This window comes from Lepisosteus oculatus, chromosome 18 (assembly GCF_040954835.1).
Source record: "Lepisosteus oculatus isolate fLepOcu1 chromosome 18, fLepOcu1.hap2, whole genome shotgun sequence".
Taxonomy (NCBI): Eukaryota; Metazoa; Chordata; class Actinopteri; order Semionotiformes; family Lepisosteidae; genus Lepisosteus; species Lepisosteus oculatus.
The window spans coordinates 3,255,764-3,275,753 of NC_090713.1; the positions used below are offsets into that span (position 1 = coordinate 3,255,764).

The following is a 19,990-nucleotide window of genomic DNA, read 5'->3' on the forward strand; positions in this document are numbered from 1 at the left end:
TCCCAGGACAGGCCTGTTCCCTGTGCAGTGCACCCCTGTACCACAGCACAGGATAGACAGTGAACACACATGATCATGTAGCTCGGTAGCATCTCAGCTGAAGGCAAGAGAATCTAGGTGGAGGGTTCGGAGTGAGCAGGGAGGTGTGACACTGATAGACTAATAATAATAATAATAATAATTGCTTACACTTATATAGTGCTTTTCTGGACACTCCACTCAAAGCGCTTTACAGGTAATGGGGACTTCCCTCCACCACCACCAATGTGCAGCATCCACCTGGATGATGCGACAGCAGCCATAGTGCACCAGACCGCTCACCACACATCAGCTATCAGTGGGGAAGAGAGCAGAGTAATGTAGCCAATTCATAGATGGGGATTATTAGGAGGCCATGATTGGTAAAGGCCAATGGGGAAATTTGGCCAGGACACCGGGGTTACACCCCTACTCTTTTCGAGAAACACCCTGGGATTTTTAACGACCACGGAGAGTCAGGACCTCGGTTTTACATCTCATCCGAAGGACGGCGCCTCTTTACAGTATAGTGTCCCCGTCACTATACTGGGGCATTAGGACCCACATGGACTGCAGGGTGAGCGCCCCCTGCCGGCCCCACTAACACCTCTTCCAGCAGCAACCTTAGTTTTTCCCAGGAGGTCTCTCATCCAGGTACTGAACAGGCTCACACCTGCTTAGCTTCAGTGGGTTGCCAGTTGTGAGTTGTAGGGTGATATGGCTGCTTAATCAGCTTTAAGTCCCTGAGTCTGCAGTCTCTGCACCTGAGAAACAACCTCCATGATTCTTCCAAGGATGGATCTCCAACTCTCTTCCTGGAAGATCTGGGGTTTTCTGGGTTTGTTCCAACCTGGATTGTCAATTAAGATAATTATTTTCTGAGTTAGGCTTTTTGGGGGGGATTTTTCTTTGTGTAACACCCCTGCACTATTCTGACAAAGCAGTGGTATCAGGCAGGGAAGTGAACTCGCATGCAGGCAGACAGACAAGGAGAATGAAGAAACAGCCACAGAAGCAAAGACCACCAAAAATGAAGTCATAACAAGCATCGATATGCATCTACGGTACATGGTGTAAAAGAGTTTTATAATAAAAATCAAGACATTGATATCCATGATTCAAAAATTCTTTATTACTATTATTTTTCTTTCACTAACAGCACGTACAACAGGACTAAACAACACACACAGATGGACAGCGGCTGATGGAGAAGCTCAGTGCGTCTAAAACGTTGCTAACAAACATGTCTGAGTACTGAGTGGAGCAATATGGTCACAGTCACAGAGATAAAGCTAAAACAAAACACAGCCATCAGCAATGCGGCGCTGCCCTCTGTGTGGGCTACTCTGGGCAGTCAGATTTGTTCAGGGTCTTCTGGACAGTAGCCTGGGACCCCTGGCTGGCCTCGCAGGTCACGGAGTGCAGCGATTTCCAGTCGGCCTCGGACAGCGTCAGGGTACTGCTCCAGCTGTAGGTGCCGTCGCTCTCCAGGATGCCGGGGGTCTTGGTGACGCTGCTGCTCTTGGAGCTGCCGTCGATCTTCCACTGCAGGCTCCAGTCGGATGGGAAGCCCTTGTTGGCCAGACACAGCAGCGTGGCGCTTCTTTTGGCACTCAGCTCCACAGTGGAGGGCGGCAGGAGGGACAGAGACGGCAGCGCGTTACCTGGAGACAGAAACCGGTTGGAATGAGACTCACAGCCGCCTGTGAGAGACTCGCACAGACCCACAGGGAATAAAAGCCCGAACTGTCGCAAAATAGAGGATTAAACACTACTGACAGAGAGCTGAAAAAGGAAAAGAAAGTTTAACGTTCTACACGTTGGTACAGGGTTTGAATAGCTGTTTCAGAACATTCAGGACTAAAGTTCTTCAGTTGGAAATACATGTATATAAAATTCATTAAATACAACTCATTTTGGTAAATGTGTTTTAATCATATCTTGCTTATTGAGAACTACAAACTAAAGCTGTATCCCTGCTGCCTCCTGTACTAAAAGCCCAACGTGACACCTCTCGCCTCCCGGTGAATAAAACTGACCCGTAACGTCTGCAGGACCCATTCGCACTGAGACTTTATAAGTACAAGACGCTACAAATAACTGTGAAATTCACGAGTGTATTCACCTGGAGAAGAAAAATGTATGCCTGTTATGAAATATAAAGTACAAATAAAACACTTTTTTAATTAAGTGTTTAATAAAACACTTCTTGTTGGATTAAGCATTTTTGGAGCTTAATATGATGACTGTACAGTTACTACAAAAAGTATATTTTCTTGTCTTAATTTCCGCTGTCCCTACAGTTTATTCAAAATCTTACAAAGTGCAAATCCAAAAGCAATTATGAAGCCAAGAGCAGAGATCTTTTAGCGAGACATAAAACAATCGAAAACAATATTATTCAATTTTTAAGCCGTCAAAGCTTCGTGTAGCCCCTGAATTGTAAAATAATTATTAACGTTAACGGGAACATTGAAACGACACTAATCTACTTCAACACGTAGTGTGTGTACACATTGAATTATGCTTTTTCTGTTCTTCAAAAAAAGATTTAAAAAGATGCTTTACGTTAATATGTTGTAATTGAACATCAATAACTCGAGTGCATACTGTATATACGAATTCATATTCCTCATATTTGAGTTCGGATTCTGTCAGCCCCCAGAGTGCAGCGGTAGCGGAGAAGCGGCTCTGTCTCCACACAGCCCGCGCCTGTCAGCTCTTCTCCGCCTGAAATGGACCCGAGTCAGCGGCTACACTGCGGTATCACTGGTCTCACTTGGACTGGCAGGGTCTGAACACAACAGTCTCAATCGGGTTTCAGACCATGGGATGTGGAAACATTCCGCTGTGCGCTTTTGACACCGACTCTGTATCTCCAGTATCAGCAGGATAAATGCACATTTAACGTTGAAGCCTACTCAAAATAGAAGCATTCATACTATAAAGCAAATATAATAAATGGACACTCAGGATTTACACGAGATGAAGCCTGTAAAGTATCAAGCACTGTAGAGGAGCGCTGCAGCAGCTTAGCCGAGCTGAGGCTAACCGAGCTGACACCCCGCTACCGAATCGCTCTTCTCAACTCAACACTCTTCAACTTTATAAAGTAAGAACTCCTAACATGAGCTTCAAAGTTGAAATTTCTCTGACAAAAAATAATTTCAGAAAAACACACAGAAACAGCTCTGAAAAGACGAAGAGATCACTTACTTCCAACACTCAGTCTGGTGCCGCCGCCGAAAGTGTACCACAGTGATTGAACCTGATTCAGCGCTCGTACTAAAACCTGCTCCCGGACCAGAGGAGCATCTGCAGCGTTTCTACAGGTTTATATCTTCGTTTATCTCGCCTGGAAACCCGAGGATCCTGACGTTTAAACTATTTTATATCCAGATCGTGGAAGGTGTTAAGTACAGGACATTAATAATCTCAACATTAAATATGATCATAAAAGCGCCCGTGTTTCTCTAAGAGCCGCGCAGTCCTGCAGGGTTTGTCTGCGCGGAGAGCCCGGGAGGAAGACGGCGAGGCTGCGCTGTACTTACTGCCCACACTCAGTCTGGTCCCGCCGCCGAAAGTCCACCACAGTGACTGACTCTGATAGAGCGCCTGTACAAAAACTGCCGGCGCGCCTGGAGGTACCCGCGGCGCTCACACTGGACAAGCTACCTCCCCGAGCTCTCTGCCCGGTAAAACTGCCTTGTTGCGATTCTGGTTTTAGTGAACCGAATTATTGATACGTTTTTAAAATCTCTCACCTGTCCGTTTTTAGTGCTATTCAGTTTATCCTTAGTGAGTCGCGACGAACCCGGCAATCACAAGTCGCAAACCGAGATGTATCCCTGGACTGGACGCAGGAGTATTTTATCGCAAACATACAAAAAGGACGAGGCTGCATTTTTCCCCATGAGATTCATAAACTGTGAACAAGAAAACATAAAACAAGAATGCAAGTCGGCGTAGAGTTTTTGAGTAAATCACTGCCTGCTGAGCTCCACTGAGTGTATGCTAATACAATGCCGCGCATTGACAGTATGTTGTGCTCCTGTGTCTTTCTTCCCCCTAGTGCTATGATGTTAACATCACACGTACAATCCCCAGCAGGGGGCAATCTGTTCCTATAACCCAGTGGTTCTCAAAGTTATATGTTCTGCGGACCACTTACACCAAATCACAGATGCGGTGGACCACCTACAGTATGCCTACGTCCACTTCTTCCCCTGTAAAAATCATCACCTATTAATGTACTAAAAATAACTAATATTGAATTAAATTTGATGAAAAGTACTAATATTTTTACAAACAAAGCTGCATATTTTGCAAATATTTTTGATACTTAAAAAGTTAATGTGAAGAATGGAGCTGCTTTTGTTGAGCAATCAGAGAAGCGATATCTGGATCCAAGCTGGACAACTTTAGTCTCATGTCCGGAAGCAAGCACACCCAGTTGGCAAAAGACGTATAATATACGTCTATTAAACGCATACCTTAGACGTCTCAATGTGGTCCGCAATTCGTCTAGATTGAAATTCTAATATACGTCTATTGTTATACGTCAATTATACGTCTATGATTAGACGTTCAATATACATAAATGGTTGGAGTTCTATTATACAGATAAATTTAGAGGACTATTATACATATATGGTTGGAGTTCCGGATAACTTTAGAGATCTATTATTCGGATAACTTTAGAAGACTATTATACGTATATGGTTAGAGGTCTATTATACGGATAACTTTAGAGGTCTATTATACGTATATGGTTAGAGGTCTATTATACGGGTAACTTTAGAGGTCTATTATACGTATATGGTTAGAGGTCTATTATACGGATAACTTTAGAGGACTATTATACATACATGGTTAGAGGTCTATTATACATCAAAGATAGGTTTTATAGGTGTAGAAACAAGTAAACCAAGCCAATGATTTGGTTTAGAAATTTATTCTGAAAATACACATTCACACCTGAAAAATATATAACATACAAATTATACATTGTATACAATCAATCAACAATCAACATATGGGCAATAATCATAAAAAAAACACAACTAGTCTTAAACTTCAGCTACAAATTCTGGTAACATCAATATACAGTATAGTAATGACAAACACAAACTAATTACATTAACACACTATCTAACTCAAAACCACATTTTGATTCAAATATAAATTTTAAAATGTACAACTTCTATATTTCCAAGAAAAAAAAAATATTACAATGGAAGTTAAGACGATTTTTGTCCACCATTTGCAAACACTGTCTAATTGTCCTAACAGGACCAAAAACCTATTATTTTCAGTGTCCAGATCTCCTGGCCCCCTGCCTTGCATATGCATTCTTCAAGTAATGCATTGCGTGCTCCTTTATATCTTTTTCTGTCGATGTAGGGTGGGACTTCAGCACCGCAGCTAGAAGAAAATTATATAATATTACTACTCAAATAAATGATGGTTAATATCTTCTTGAGTATAATCTCAAAAATGAAACACTAAGGTTTACTAAGCTCAAAGCTGAAATAAACGGATAAAATTTGGCTTGCATCACAGCAATTGAGCAATTAAGTCTGTCCTAATTAAAGAGTACCCAAAGTTGGAAATAAAACATAGAATATGAGTACCTTTAATTACTCTATAAAGATCTGTGTCTCCCAGGCCCCTCTTTTGTTGTTTATCTTTTCGGTTTGTTTGAGTTTAGACATTTTTTCAAGTGAGTTTCCACTCAACATTTACTTACTCAAATATTTAGGATCAAATGTTGAACTGTAATCCTTATATTTTAAAAGACAATTTTGCCGTTTTACACCTTGCACATTCAGTGGTTAACACATAGGTATCTGTAAGCTCAATTCTGTGGATATGTTAATTTGATCAAAGTAAAAATGTAATGTCAACAGGATCTGGTAGGGTCCGTCCCACCTGGGCTGGAGAACCTGTGAAGGAAATTTCCTGATCCACACCCATTCTCCTGGGATGAGGTTGTGCCCTCCTTCAGGTGGTGGTCCCCACTCCTCCAGGACCTGCTCGCGGGCTCCTTGGGTGGCCTCTGTCAGCAACTTGCAATAATACAAAGGAATGGTTGATCCATCTGAGGAAACCCCAGTCTCAGCACCTGTAAGAGAGCTTTTTTCAAATTATTACAGGTGGCTTTTGCTGCGGGAACCAAGGCAATCTTGTCCTTGTACTGCACTCTCCCCTTAAGCAGATCTGTTAAGAGTTGTGCTCACCCCGTAAAAACATTGCACCCAGGCCCTGTTAAAATTTCACAATGCTAGACACAAAAGGGCCTTATCATAACTGCTTCTATTAGACACTCTAAAGCTGAAGCAACTCAGACTTGTGGGTTTCCTCGTCAGGGGAAGCACTCAGAATACGATCAACATACTGAGTGATCACAGTCAGTTGAAGCCACATGATACCCTGTTCTGGATAGTCATTCTTTGTAATGCATAATATTCCAACCCAATAGATCTGGGATAAAACCACCCATTAAAATCTGGTACTCGGCAAGTAAAACTTGCTGTCCCAATACTCCTGTGGCCTCCTCCGGTCTTCCCATATACATTAATCTATAGCACACTGTTGAACAGATGAGTGAAACAAGCATGACAGTAGTGCTCCAGTATCCCCTAACAGAGAAACCAACACTCCATTAACAGTACATTTTTAACCACTGGACTGGGACAGACTTAGGGAGGCTACAAGGGATTTACAGGATCTAATCGTTAGGTAAACAGATCTTCTCACAAGACGTTATTCTCCCCAGTCTCGATTCTAAACCTACAGCGTTTCAGCATGTCTGGTTTCGAGACATTCAAATAAAACCAAATTGTTTCCACTATTGCAACTAATTGTATAAAAATACAAAAACTGTTTAACTACTTTTACGTCCACCTGTACTGTACTTATACATTACAGATGCTCTTATATTTTCCAATCTCCTTGAGTTGATTTTCGTCAAGTCTCTTTAGTTACGTCTCTAGCCAGTCCCGCTGGCTAAACACACTCACACCGTCATTTAGTAGACCAAAACTCACAGCTACACACATACATGCCGGCACACAACTTCATAAAACACACATACACATCGAGAATATTTTTCTTTTCGTACTACAATGTGCTGTATTCTTGTTTTACTTCTACATTAATCCTTTTAATTCCTGAAGCGCACTCCAGATTCGCTGCATTTCTAATTTCGGGTGCGGTACTTTAGCCCACCGGTCAATATCTTCCGGTTTTGGATTTGATCGTATGGGGGAATCAGGGAAGGTAGGTGCGAGTGCAGACCCCCTCGACGGGGTGCGAGACAGTTAGAGTGACGCTGTCATCAACAGCGCCAGCCCCCGCTACATCAGGCCCTCTCCCACTTAGGTTGAGAGTACAGGTCTGCGGGCGCCCTCTGTTTAAGAAGGGAGTTCCTGTTCCGTCTCTATCACACTCGTACCAGGTGTCATCCCACTCAGACCCCCCGTCTCCATATGGTCACTGTGGGAATTGATCCCAATTATTTTCATTTCCTGCCTGTCTGTTCCCCTATGGGAGAGCAGGATATAACACATTAACTAGTGCAGTGCGACCAGGAACTAATTCTTCTTTTAGTTTCTGATTCTCCTGCACTGCCTCTTTTCGCTTTTGTTTATACTCTTTCGTAGCGAGTAAAGTATCTTTTTTTCTGGGTTTTTGTTTTCCCGTAAACACACTTTTAAGTCATATCCCAATTTATTTTTTATTTTTTCTCATGTATCTGCCACCACTGGTGCCGGCCGTGCACCAGGGTGGGAGCTACATGCTTGTGCTTTTGCCAATCAATACTCATATGCTTTCTTTACAGGGGTCTTCGCCCCAGACTCCCTCTGACAAACTCAACTTTTCGCATATTTTTCTCCTTTTTTTTCCCGTCAACTTACACTTTTCCGATATATAAACGGACCCTTCCACCACTTTCTCAAACCATCAGTTAGCACATGTTCGGTCTCTAAGATTTACTTTTGTCGTGTGTGAGGTAACAGCTCATTCAGTAGGGGGATGTTTTCACTTGGAAAAACCTGTGCATTACTGCACTCATTCAGCTAAGGGCGTCTGTTACCTCCAGATCTAAATGCCTCTCAGAGACTTTAGAGAGGACTTACACCACACTGTTCACAGGTAAGGAATGAGACCTCGAAAAACCCCTTTCCTGATCAGTAATTCACCATCCCCAGAACGCCAGCATTGCTGCTTTTGCCCCGGGGTGGACTTACGCACTGAGCTCAATCAGGGCGATTCTCGGGTCTCAACGTCCTTTAAATCCTGCTACTTAATGCTTTGCTCTTTTATTATGAAGTGTGTTTATGTTAGTGCCGTGCGTGTGTATATGTATTTCACAAACAAGGAAAACACCAAAAACATACATATATATCTCTTCTACTCCTGTTTCCTTTAAAACAAAAAACCACGCCACGCCAATCCGTGCACGATCAAGGCATAGCTAATCTCAGGACCCCGGGCACAATTAAGGCCCACACCAATCCTGGATTATACGTGCATTTAATGCACCACTCAGCTCCAGAACCCCGGGCGCAATTAAGGCCCACACCAATCCCGAGCCTCAGAACTCTGGGCGCAATTAAGGCCCACACCAGTCCTGAATTACATGCATTTAATGCACCACTTGCTCTAGAACCCCGGGCGCAATTAAGGCCCACACCGATCCTGAGCCTCAGAACTCCGGGTGCAATTAAGGCCCAAACCAGTTCTGACCTTCAGAACTCCGGGCGCAAATAAGGCCCACACCAGTCCTGAACTTCGCGGTAAGGGTCCAAAACCCGTTCAAAAACTCCACGCGCAATTAAGGTATACACCAGCTTCGAACGCCTGTACACAATACCGCGGACCGCCTGCCAGACCAAATTCTGGGCTTACAGCAAACAACCCATTACATACACCGGTGTCTTCCCCGGGCCAGAGGAATTCAGAAACTCACGTTTACTCCGTCATCACGGGCGATTCTCGCAGGGAGCAGAGACTTCCCAATCGGTCAGAGAGAGTCGGGACTTTTAAATAAAAGAGGAGTCCTTACCTCTTAGTAATGTGCGCTCTGACCGTTTCTCCTGATGATGGGAAGTTCTGCGCCTTCTGGAGCATCCGCCGACTACGCCAAATTTGTTGTAACAGAAGAAATAACGTTCTTGATCCGGAGATGAAGTAAAACAGATGAGTTTATTGCATGCAAGGAACAATAAAGCCGAAGTCTTGTTTCCCGCAAGAAACAACAAAAACGAAGAATTGTTCCCCGTACTGGTACAAACTTTTGGCTTATATAGTGTTTTCCTCTCTGTTTCTGACATCACTCGGTCTGATGGTAAAGAGGGGGGTTCATGGTATTTGGCCAGTTTACGATGTTCTGGACAAATGGTCAGTTTAAGATTACACCCAGGGGGGTTCCTAGCTTGCATCTGCAATCCTTATCAGTTAACCCCCTTTCCTGCCATAAACCCCAGCTTGTGATTTAGAAGTCTAAACCCCCTACAGAAAGGATTAAATTCAAACCCCCGTCTTCACATCTTTCTTCAATTCCAATAACCTACCTTTAAGCGTACTTGAACAGCTGAGTGAGGTCTGGGAGACACTCTTCCTAGGAGAAAACCTCAGTTTTGGGGGTGGCACTGGAAGCTTCAGTGGCTTCTTCTTTTCTAAACAGAAAAGATATGGCAGTAAAATATTTCATATCAAATAAAATTATTTAATCAACTTGATCTGTAACTTTTTACAATACATTTATTTCCTTTATTTTGGGAACTTTGAAGGCAGAGAAATGGACTTACTTGGAGTAGCAGCATCAGAATCAAAGTCTGTAATATAATAGAAAATTATCATATTTCAATATAATACTGAAAATTAGTTTAACATAGAATAAGCTAACCAAAATTCTTAGCAATTTCCATTATCAACAAATCTGATAAGATTTTTAACATTTTCATACAGAACACCTTTCAAAATGACTTATTTTAAAAGGTTGTAAAAAAAATCAATAACAAGGTACAAGCTAAATGAGGCATCAGTTGATATTAATAACTGGTTAAAAATATAACTATTGAGATTGTTACTTTTACATACCATCAACGTAATCGGAGAACACCCGCTTCTTACTTTTGCGTTTTGGATTGGGTGTCTCATCCTCGTCTTCAGCATCCGTAACAGAGGTGGTTAAATCAAAGTGATCACGCTCTGATTTCTTGTCTACAAATAATTATATTTACATTACATATGATCAAATATGAAAAAGGTATTGTTGCACTAATACATGTACATAGACAGTTACTGTAAATATTAAATCAGAATTTATAATAATTAACAGGAATTTGCTCTTATTTTCAAAGAAAGCTATACCTGATGTATGTTTAACTTTAATGAGCTTGAAGGTAACCCAAGTATCTTTATTAGGGTTGGCCTTCTCTTGTATAGTTTTGTAGCCTGCTTTGGATCATTCGGCCACCACACATACTCTCTTTGGGCATCCACCCAGTTTGAGGGCAAGACTCCCTCAACCTCCCCCTCCTGCTCTATCCAAACAGTGCGTGTCCACATCACCTGAAATAGACATACACATTTTAATTTTGAGTCTTAATTTAGATTGTGGTGCTGATTACTACACTTGTGTTCGCTTATAATGATTATACTCAATAAAAACACATAATTCAATAATAAACATTCTGCTTTATTTATACATTTGTAGATAGATGGTATTCACTACATGCAATTCCTCACAAACTTTAAAATGTAAACTTAACCATGAGAAAAGAGCAGACAGAACCAGCACCATATGGGAGACACATTACTTTTCTGTGCAACTCTTTTACAGAGAGGAATTTCTCCCTTGCATGCACCTCCAGACTATTAACATATACAATATTAAGCAGTTTTGACTCACATGGTTCAGTGAAGAAGTTACAAGTCTGAGTCTGGCGTACAACATCACATAGAAGACTTCTGTCTGCTCTTTTCTCCTTCACAAATGCAAAGTCCTCATTATCCAACAGGAAACAACAGTCTTTTTGTCTTGACGAAATATACATCCGTGAACCAGATGCTTCACAGTTGCTCTTAACTCTTTCCTTCTCCTTCATTCTCTTTACTACTTGAGCTATAGGGTTATGACTGTTCCGCACTAGTTTCTTCAAGGACTGTTAAAAGTTTTCAAATGGGAATGCAGATACATAATTTAAGGAACAATTAAATTGTACCACATCCTGATGTAGATGTCTCTGACTGTGCACATTATATACAACAAATGTTGGTCCATACAAATGCTGAGCATTGTCAACAAAGGCATCAAGCAGTTTTTGGGCATATTTGAGATAGGCATTTCTCTTTCTTTCGTCCGAGTCCAACATAATGGAAAGAGCAACTGTTAGCATCAGAAAATGGGTGTATAGTTCCTTTGATACAACATTACGAAGCACATGGGGCCTGTATGCAAAAGGAACTGGCAGAACTCTGTAGCCTTTCATCTGTCAAGCTCTGAGAGGGATCTTGGCTGTCTAGCAAATTCCCCAGGCATCTTTCTGCTAAGAATTTCCAATTTATCAGAAATTTCTTTCCTCTGCCTGACAGACAGTCGACATTTAGGTGGTCCTTGCTTTAAGAAAATAAGAATTCTTTTGCCAACACCAAGACAAGCTAGATGCATGTAGTCAAGGGAGAATTGCAGCAGCAGCTAAGGGAGAAAGTCTTTTATTGGTGTTCCTTGTACTCAAAGTTCTTGAATTGTCCATCTGTACAATCATTACATGCCTCTTCCCCTGTGAAAACAACTCTTCCCTCCCAGCTCCCTTTAATTTTGCATCTTTCGCAGCCAAAGTACGAATTGTGTCCTTTGCAGCATTTCAGATATGAGCTTGCAGGGGCATCACATATAAAAGCCTTCACAGTAACATTAAATACTCTATCTTAAAAGTGAATGCCATTATTGGTGAGTAACTTTAACTCCTCTAAAAAGTCACTCACATAATCATCAACTGATTCAGGCTTGGACCCTCCACAAAATAATGCTACAATGAAAGGCTGGAATTGGTGAAAAGAGCACAAAATAGGCCAAAATTGCACAGATGTAGATTTGAAGAGAGGAACTCCATCAACATTGATACACAGGTCTACAGAATGCCTGCCTTCTTGGAATGTTTTAGAAGAAGATATGTTTTTCAGGATTCCTTTCTTTAATCCAAAGTAAATGTACTGACCACCGCATTTATCACTGATTTGCACTTTATTAGGTGTTTGTAGGAGAGTCCTGCAATCCTTTGGAAGCTTGTGCCCCTGACGTCTCAATATCTCCAATAAATCATTGAAACACTGTCTTTTACAACCATGCTTAGCAGACCAAGCTACAAGTTCAGTAGATAGATTTTGCTGGGTCAGTCTGTGCCTCATCTACAAGGTCAGTAGATTCAGGACTGGGGTCAGTTACATCAGATTCATCAGAGTCAGAAATTTCAACCTTGTTCAAGATTTCTTCTTCAGAAGTAATAACTTCTTCAGTGTACCCATAGTCATTTGAATCCTGATGTGTAATGTCATCACTGACACAAGCACCCATATCACCAGACGATTGTTCCACATTCTCGTCCTTGGTGTCATCTATGTGAAAACTGTCATCTTGATCATCACTGCTGGATTCTGCAAGAGCATTTAGCTCTGCACGTCGCTTCCTCCATCGGGATAAATAGTGCTTTGACATAAAGTCTGATTTGGTGTGCCCCCTGCGTGCTGATGTGCACCTACAGATAATTGTAACACATGCAAATAAACAGTAAATAAACAGTAAACAGTAAATAAACAGAGACTGTTGTATGTAAGGTACTATAAGGACGATGGAATATAAAAGGAAATGGTATCAACTTTTCTTAAGAAAATAAAAATAGAAATATTGTCATTCAAAGAAATCAACATATAATTACATTTTTTTTCAGGCAGGTGGCAAGACCCCCTCGAGAAACCCCTGTATGCAAAGCTGTGTAAATAAATTACATACAGCACTGTACGTTTTAGACCGTACCGTACGCTCGGTAATTTCCCGCAATTCCTGTCATCAGTTTTATTTTTGGGATTTTAACAGAGATTTTTGATTAAAAGAACAAAATGACTGCGATAAAAATGTTGTTAACTTTAAAAGGGTGAGTAAGAAAGGTCACACTATGCAGGTATTTCCCGTATATCATTGCCTAGTTAAATTTAGAACAATAACATTATTTCAGAAATCACACAGAAAGGAGTATAACACCGCGATTATTTTTTTCCCATAAAAACATATCGTTATTCCTTAAAGATGTCTTGCTGAGGCAATTCTAATTTCTAAGAATATCCATATATTTTTAGGAGAATCAGAGAAAATTATCATCACATACTTTACAAATCCATGGGGTACTATAACATTAAGGGTTGTTTAGCATTGATGTTGTTAATGGTACATGTTACATACTTATTTTCAATGACCCGTTGAACTTCTGATTCTCAAATTAGAGAAACGGCAAAACGATTATGTGTAATCTTCCCCTTCACACTATTTTTATGTGCCATTTTTTGCTTATTAACATACTATTTTAATCAAAATAATATTAAGTAAGATCTGTATGTATTCAGATAGTATTATTATTATTATTTATACTTACTCGTCAAAAGAGGATTGCTGAGATATTTGCAGATTTCTTCTACGATTGAAAAACGTGGCCAAAATGGCGACCAACGAATACTAGCAATGTATTGTGGTATATAACCGGAAAATATGCTGGGTTAGCTATTTTCTCAACGTATGCGTTTATTAATGTTGTCGATATTATGGTTGAAATTTAACATTGATAATACATCACGGCTATGTGCCCCCTGCTATGTGCTGATGTGCAATTTTAACGCATACAGTTAGGAAGGATCGGTCACTGTTGTATGGTATTATATACCGTATAATGACATTATGGAATAGGATGGGGACAGGCCTGGCGTCACGGGGGGAGGGAGGAGTGTCGCCCCTTCAGTTTTGGGCAAAAAGATTTACTTAACTTAACTTGCGCCCTAAAAAAATAGTTGTAGTTTGTCAATGGTCAGACAACACTGATTGACGCTAACAGTCACTCGGACTGTTTGATGTGCAGGAGGGCTCTCCGTCCAGGAATGGCACATATCAGTGTCTTTATTGAGTGTCAACATTCCGATCCTGTTTGCTCAGGTGGACCGATTCCTTGCAGTAGTTTATCATTATACTTAAAATCGTTATATAACTAGGACTAGTTATAGCAGTCTGTGCTTTCTGTTGGTTTTACAACAATTTTTTCTTAACGATTCAGAACCTCCATCGATGTAGCTGCAGAGTGACGAAAAATGTGAAACTGAACTTCATCGTTAATACCAGATTGCTAGTCGTTATCTTCTATCATGAAGCACTAAACAATGGCATAGCTGCGAGATTTCATTTGGGTAGCTGCACCGTACAGCTCCGTTTGAACTGAAATATCACCCCCCCTCAGAATTTCAGACACCCCCCTACAGACTTTCCCCGGGCACCGCGCACTGATGTGGGACGGGGTGTCCAGGAAATGGTATCAACTTTTCTCAAGAAAATAAAAATAGAAACTCTATAGGCACTCAAACATTTTACTGTTTTTTTCAGGCAGGTAGCAAGACCCCCTCCGCAAAACCCTTGTATGCCAAGCTGTGGGCAGTGATTCGGCGAATATACGTATATTCACGGCAAAAATACGGCTATACGTATATATATGTCGCCGCGACATATAATCAATGTTGAATTGTGAATTATTTTCACAGTAATTTAATTATTATATTTTTTACTATATTTATTATACACGTGTAAATAAATTAATTACTGCAAAAATAATTAACTTCGTACACTGTGCAGAGTGCCGTATACTCCTAGTTGCGGCACACACGATATATACAGTAAAAAATGCCTCAGGCACTGTGTTAGATGTGTTTTTGACGTTATATATGCGTTTATTAATGTCGTCGATTTTACGGTTGCAATTCGGCATTGATTATACGTCGCGGCGACGTATATATACGTATAGCGGTATTTTCACCGTGAATATACGGATATTCGACGAATCACTGCCCACTGGGCACCTTCTGCTTCCTTGCACATCACATTTATTAAGCTGTTGGAATTAGAATTCCAGCACTGCTTGTATGGTTCACAAATTACCTCACTCACATTTTCCCTTCTATTCTGCATCTTACTCGCACTTGTGCTGTCACTATCGTTGCTATATTTGCGCTTCAGAGTCCAAGATTTGAGCCAGTGCTCCATGATAAGCCGTCTGCTTCTTTAAATTACACTCAGAACTTTCAAACTCAAAGTAAGACATTATAAAGGGAGTTTTTAATGAAAGTTCGGGAGGAATGAAGGCAGCTGCGCTCATTCGACACAGCTGCTGCAATTCTCACTAATCCTGACGTAAGCAACCAGTCTCCATATATATCAAATGTCTTCCTCGTTCGTTTTCTGCATGGTTCATTTTCGCCTAGCTTGAATCCGTGCTCCCTTCTCATGGATCTACAAATCTGCCGCTCCGATAAAGACCTTTTCTGCAGCGCAGGAGATTCTCCTACCCCTCTCGTCCAGTCCTCCCCCCACTGCTCCCCTCACCTCCGTCTAATCGCCTCCTTCAGCCGCCGTGCCACATCAGCGCCGCTCATCTCCCAGCCAGTCCTCACAAGATCCAACTCCTCGCCGAAGACTGCGTCCCGCCGTCGTAGTCCCTCTCTCATTACAAACCCAGCCTTCCCGCTCCTCCACTGCAAAGTCTCCAAATAACCCCCGCTTCTCTCGAGGATGTCCCTGCCGCCGCGCTTCACAAACATCGGCTCCCCCTTCTCCTGGATCATCTCTCGTGATTTCCAACTGGACCGTAGCAAGCCTCCAGAGGATACTTCGAAAACATGGCATCCATTTTAAAAGAAACGCTTCCAAAAAAGCTTTTTTCCGTGTACTTAACCGCAGTCTACACAAAGGAAACATCAGCTCCACAGCTTCCCCCGGCGCCCTCCGATGACATCTGCCTGTCGCGTCTTCTGTCTTGTCTTGTCCTGATATATCCGTGTCTGTGTCTCTTCCCCAAGCAATCCATACCTCTGCTGAACAACTGCACCTAGCCTCTTCCACCCAGCCTCCTTCCCTAAACTCCTTGCTGCCAAGTCTAAGGCACCAGGCTCACGCCCCTCCCCCACCCCCTTCTCTGCTTAATCTAACTTCTGCACTCTTCTGTCTCTACCTCCGGCGTCCAACACGGCTCAAGCTCCGCCAGCTTGGTGCCTTCAGCCCCGGTTCCTTCTCTTTTGCTGCTGTCTCCACGGCCCAAAGGCCAGCTAGTAAATGACCCCCAGCTCAGCCAGCAGGCGGCCCTTACCCTCCCCACCCCATGGCGTCCAAGACGACTCGGCAGCCTCCTCAGTCCTTCACGCAGCCTCCACCCCTGCTTCAATTCCTCCTCAACAGTCTTCGGCTTCCATATCCCAAGCCACCGAGCTTCAGGCCCCAGATCCGTCTAACCCCTCCTACCACAATCTGCTTTCTGCTCTTCTTCCCTCCTCATCTTCTCCCTTCCCCGGTGTCCAACACGGCATCCGTCATCCCCTGCCTTCGGCCCTGGATTCCAATCTCCCCTTTCCTAAGGACATTCCTCTCCAAACAGCCGTTCCTCTCTCGGCTCCTCCTAACACACTAAAGTTTAGTCCACCTCCCATTCCCCCTTTTCACTCCGGCAGCAAATTCTATGAGGTGCGGACGTCAATCTAGCTCATCTTCTCTCTTCCTCCACTTACAACTCAGATTCTAGAACAGTCAACTGGGCTCGATTTCCGTTACTCTCGAATCTTCTGACCCTCATTCTGCTTCAGTCCTTCAAATTTCTGACTTCTGCTTGGCTTTCAGCATTTTCCGGGACACCACGTCAGGAACTCGACGATTACATGCACAGCCTCCCTGATCTATCTGTCCTTTTCGAGGGCTCCCTGTTCTACGATTACCATAAGCAGTTCTCGGCCAAGGCCGCTGCCCGTCTACTCCAACAGAACCAGCGCACCTGCTAGGGAGCCCTCGACATCGAGCTTTACTGCCGCACTTTCACTGGCGTCAGAGTTCTTTCCTGCGACTTCTGTTCCTCTAGGACACATTCATCAAATCTTTGCCAGATACCGTCTGCAAGCTCAACCTTGACTCTGCCCCTTCTCCCCCACAGCATCTATTCTTCCCTGTCCAAAGACATTTGCGGTCGCCCCATCGTGATGATCAGAGGCCAACACATTTCCAACATCTCCAATTCCTTAATACATACCTCTCCCCTTCGTCGCTTCCTTCACATTTGCAGCTTCTGCAGCGAAGCTCATGCTCGGTCTGCCTGCCCCCGCCGGCCCTTCCATGCTCGCTCCACCTTCAGCGTTCCCAAAAGACTACTGGCTTTTCCGTCTACCCCAATCGACATCCCCGCTCTTGCTTCCGACCTGTTCTGCCACCCTGACCCCTTTTCCACCCACATCTTACTCGACGGCCTTTCCTTCGGATTCTCACCAGGCCTGTGCACACTTCCTTCTTCCTCCGTCTTTTGCAAAAATTTGCAATCTGCCACCGCTGATCCCCAGTCCATTGATTCCTTGCTAGCATCCGAAGTCGAGAATGGTTTCATGATCAGCCCACTTGACTCTTCCCAATTCCCTGCATACCGCATCAATCCCATTGGTATAGCGGTCTGTAAGTATTCCAGTAAAAAAACACCTTATAATTGACTTGTCAGCCCCTCATGACACGTGGGAGTTAAGTCTCAATAGCCTTATTCCCAGCTCAGACTTCTCCCTCCACTATGCCACAATTGACCACGCCATTTCTCTCATCAAAATTGCAGGTCTGGGTGCCTGGCTCGCTAAGGCCGAAATCTCCAGTGCCTTTAATGTTATGCCTCTTGACCCAGGCTTCTGGCACCTCTTCGGAGTTCATTGGAGGAACAAGTTCTTCGCAGTCTGCCTTACCTTCGGACGTAGGAGTAGCCCAAAAATTTTCGGTACCTTAGCCGAAGCTCTCTGCTGGATCCCCTTGAATAACTATAGGCTTCCTTTTCTCGTCCACCTTCTCGATGATTTCCTTACCATAGACTTTCCTCACACTCCACCTGCAAGAGCCTCCTCATCACTTTTATTTCTGTTTTTAGGAACTAGGGGTACCTCTTGCCACGGACAAAACAACCGGCCCCTGTCATATAATCCAATTCCTCGGGATCACCCTCAATTCCATCAATTTCTGCGACAAGATCGACAAGATCCAGATGTATATCTCTATCTATTCTTCTGCCAAATATTGCACAAAGAGTGAACTTCTCTCTCCGCTCGGCCACCTCAATTACGCCATGCATATCATTCCTCAAGGACGGTCTACCTTCTCGATCTCGCCTCTTCCGTGCCCTCTCTTTACCACCATGTAAGCCTTTCAGCCGACTGCAAATCTGAGCTCAGGCTTTGGCAGATTCTCTTGGCCAACTGGAATCACATATCTCTCTCCTACGATGACCTCCTCTCTGACACCGAGGATATCCAGCTTTTCACAGATGCAGCCCCCTCAGTCGGTTGCAGAGGCTATAACAAAGGCCAATGGTTTGCGGCCCCTTGGCCTCCTGAATTCTCTTCAATCCCTCTCGCCAACCAGTCATCGGCCTTGTCGGAAATATTTCCAATTGGCGTTGCCGTTTCTCTTTGGGGCCACAATTGGAAACAAAAATCCATCCTCATCCATTTGGCCATCTATGCAGTAGTTCATATAATTGACAAAGGAAGGTCTTCATCCCAATCTATCATAAAATTCCTCTGCCGCCTTAAATGGATTTCTCTTACACATCAATTCACCCTCGTAGCTGCTCACATTCCAGGCCACCTTAATGAGATAGCTGTCTCTCTCTCTCTCACTTTCAATGTCAGAAATTCAGGAACTTGGCACCAGATGCAAGACTGAGCCCGTGCACAATACCTCCCTATTTGGAACTCGCATTCCTCTGAATCATCCTTTCCATCACTATCTCCAGCTGGCCCAGCAAACTATCCTCTTAGGGATTGCCCCTCGAACTCTCAATTCTTACTGGACTGCCTGGAAGGGCTTCCAATCCTTCCACCTCTCTGCAAACATAAAATTCCCTTCTTTCGATATTCTCACCGTATCATCCTTCGTTTGCTATTGTAGAAACTCACTCAAGGTACAAGCATCCACCACCAAAGTTTACCTGTGCGGCATCCACTTCTTCCATAAACTCCTTTTCGGCACGATCTGTCCATCCCTTATCCACCCTCAAATTACTCTCCTTCTTAAAGGCTTTCAGCGGCTTGAAAAACCACTTCCGAACCAACGCGCACCACTTACTCCGGACATCCTTGAATCCTGCACCTACGTTCTCAGGTCGGGTTACCACTCACCCTGGGTCGACCGCACTCTTGAATCGTTATTCTTGTTAGCCTTCTTCATCTTCCTAAGGTGCTCCGAAATTACCACTGCTTCCACATCCTTCGATCCTTCTTCTCAACCCTGCTTATCCGACATCTCCATCTTAGCTTCCGATACACTGACCTTCTATCTCAAGAAAAGCAAACCGACCAACTCGGATCCACCACTCTCATCTATTATTTCAAACTCTGTTCCTACGTAAGCCCTTACGAGCCTCTATCCCATTACGCACATCTTCGCACCTCTGCCGGAGCTTTGCCTACTACCCCTCTGTTCGTAAACGAGAAGGGCCGCATCCTCTGCCGCTTGCCAAGACATCCTCGAGTATCTCATCAAGCAACTCGGCCGTTGATCCTCCAAGGCTTACCATGCATACATTAAAACTAACCCCGGTATCCTCAAGCAGGCATTTTCTCTCCTCGGCTCAATTAGTTCAATAATCTTTTGTTTTGTTTTTCTGCACTGGTGACTGGGGGTCCCGCTTGGTTCTTTTGGGGG

General features: G+C 43.3%; 1 long non-coding RNA gene and 1 gene segment (V, D, J or C); both read right to left on the reverse strand.

Annotated features, from left to right (window-relative positions):
* Positions 1–1,128: 1,128 nt before the first annotated feature.
* The window catches only part of LOC107075900 (Ig kappa chain V-III region MOPC 63-like), a 93,977-nt gene continuing 75,115 nt past the window's right edge, over positions 1,129–19,990 (reverse strand). The window contains 2 exon segments of the V gene segment in view: positions 1,129–1,682; positions 3,570–3,605. Of these exon segments, the coding sequence occupies positions 1,360–1,682; positions 3,570–3,605 (359 nt within the window).
* Positions 5,891–10,592, reverse strand: LOC107079223 (uncharacterized). Its single transcript, XR_011182481.1, has 5 exons — positions 10,399–10,592; positions 10,126–10,248; positions 9,834–9,860; positions 9,597–9,701; positions 5,891–6,086 (listed from the first exon to the last, which is right to left on the reverse strand). It is a non-coding gene; the product is annotated as an uncharacterized lncRNA (long non-coding RNA).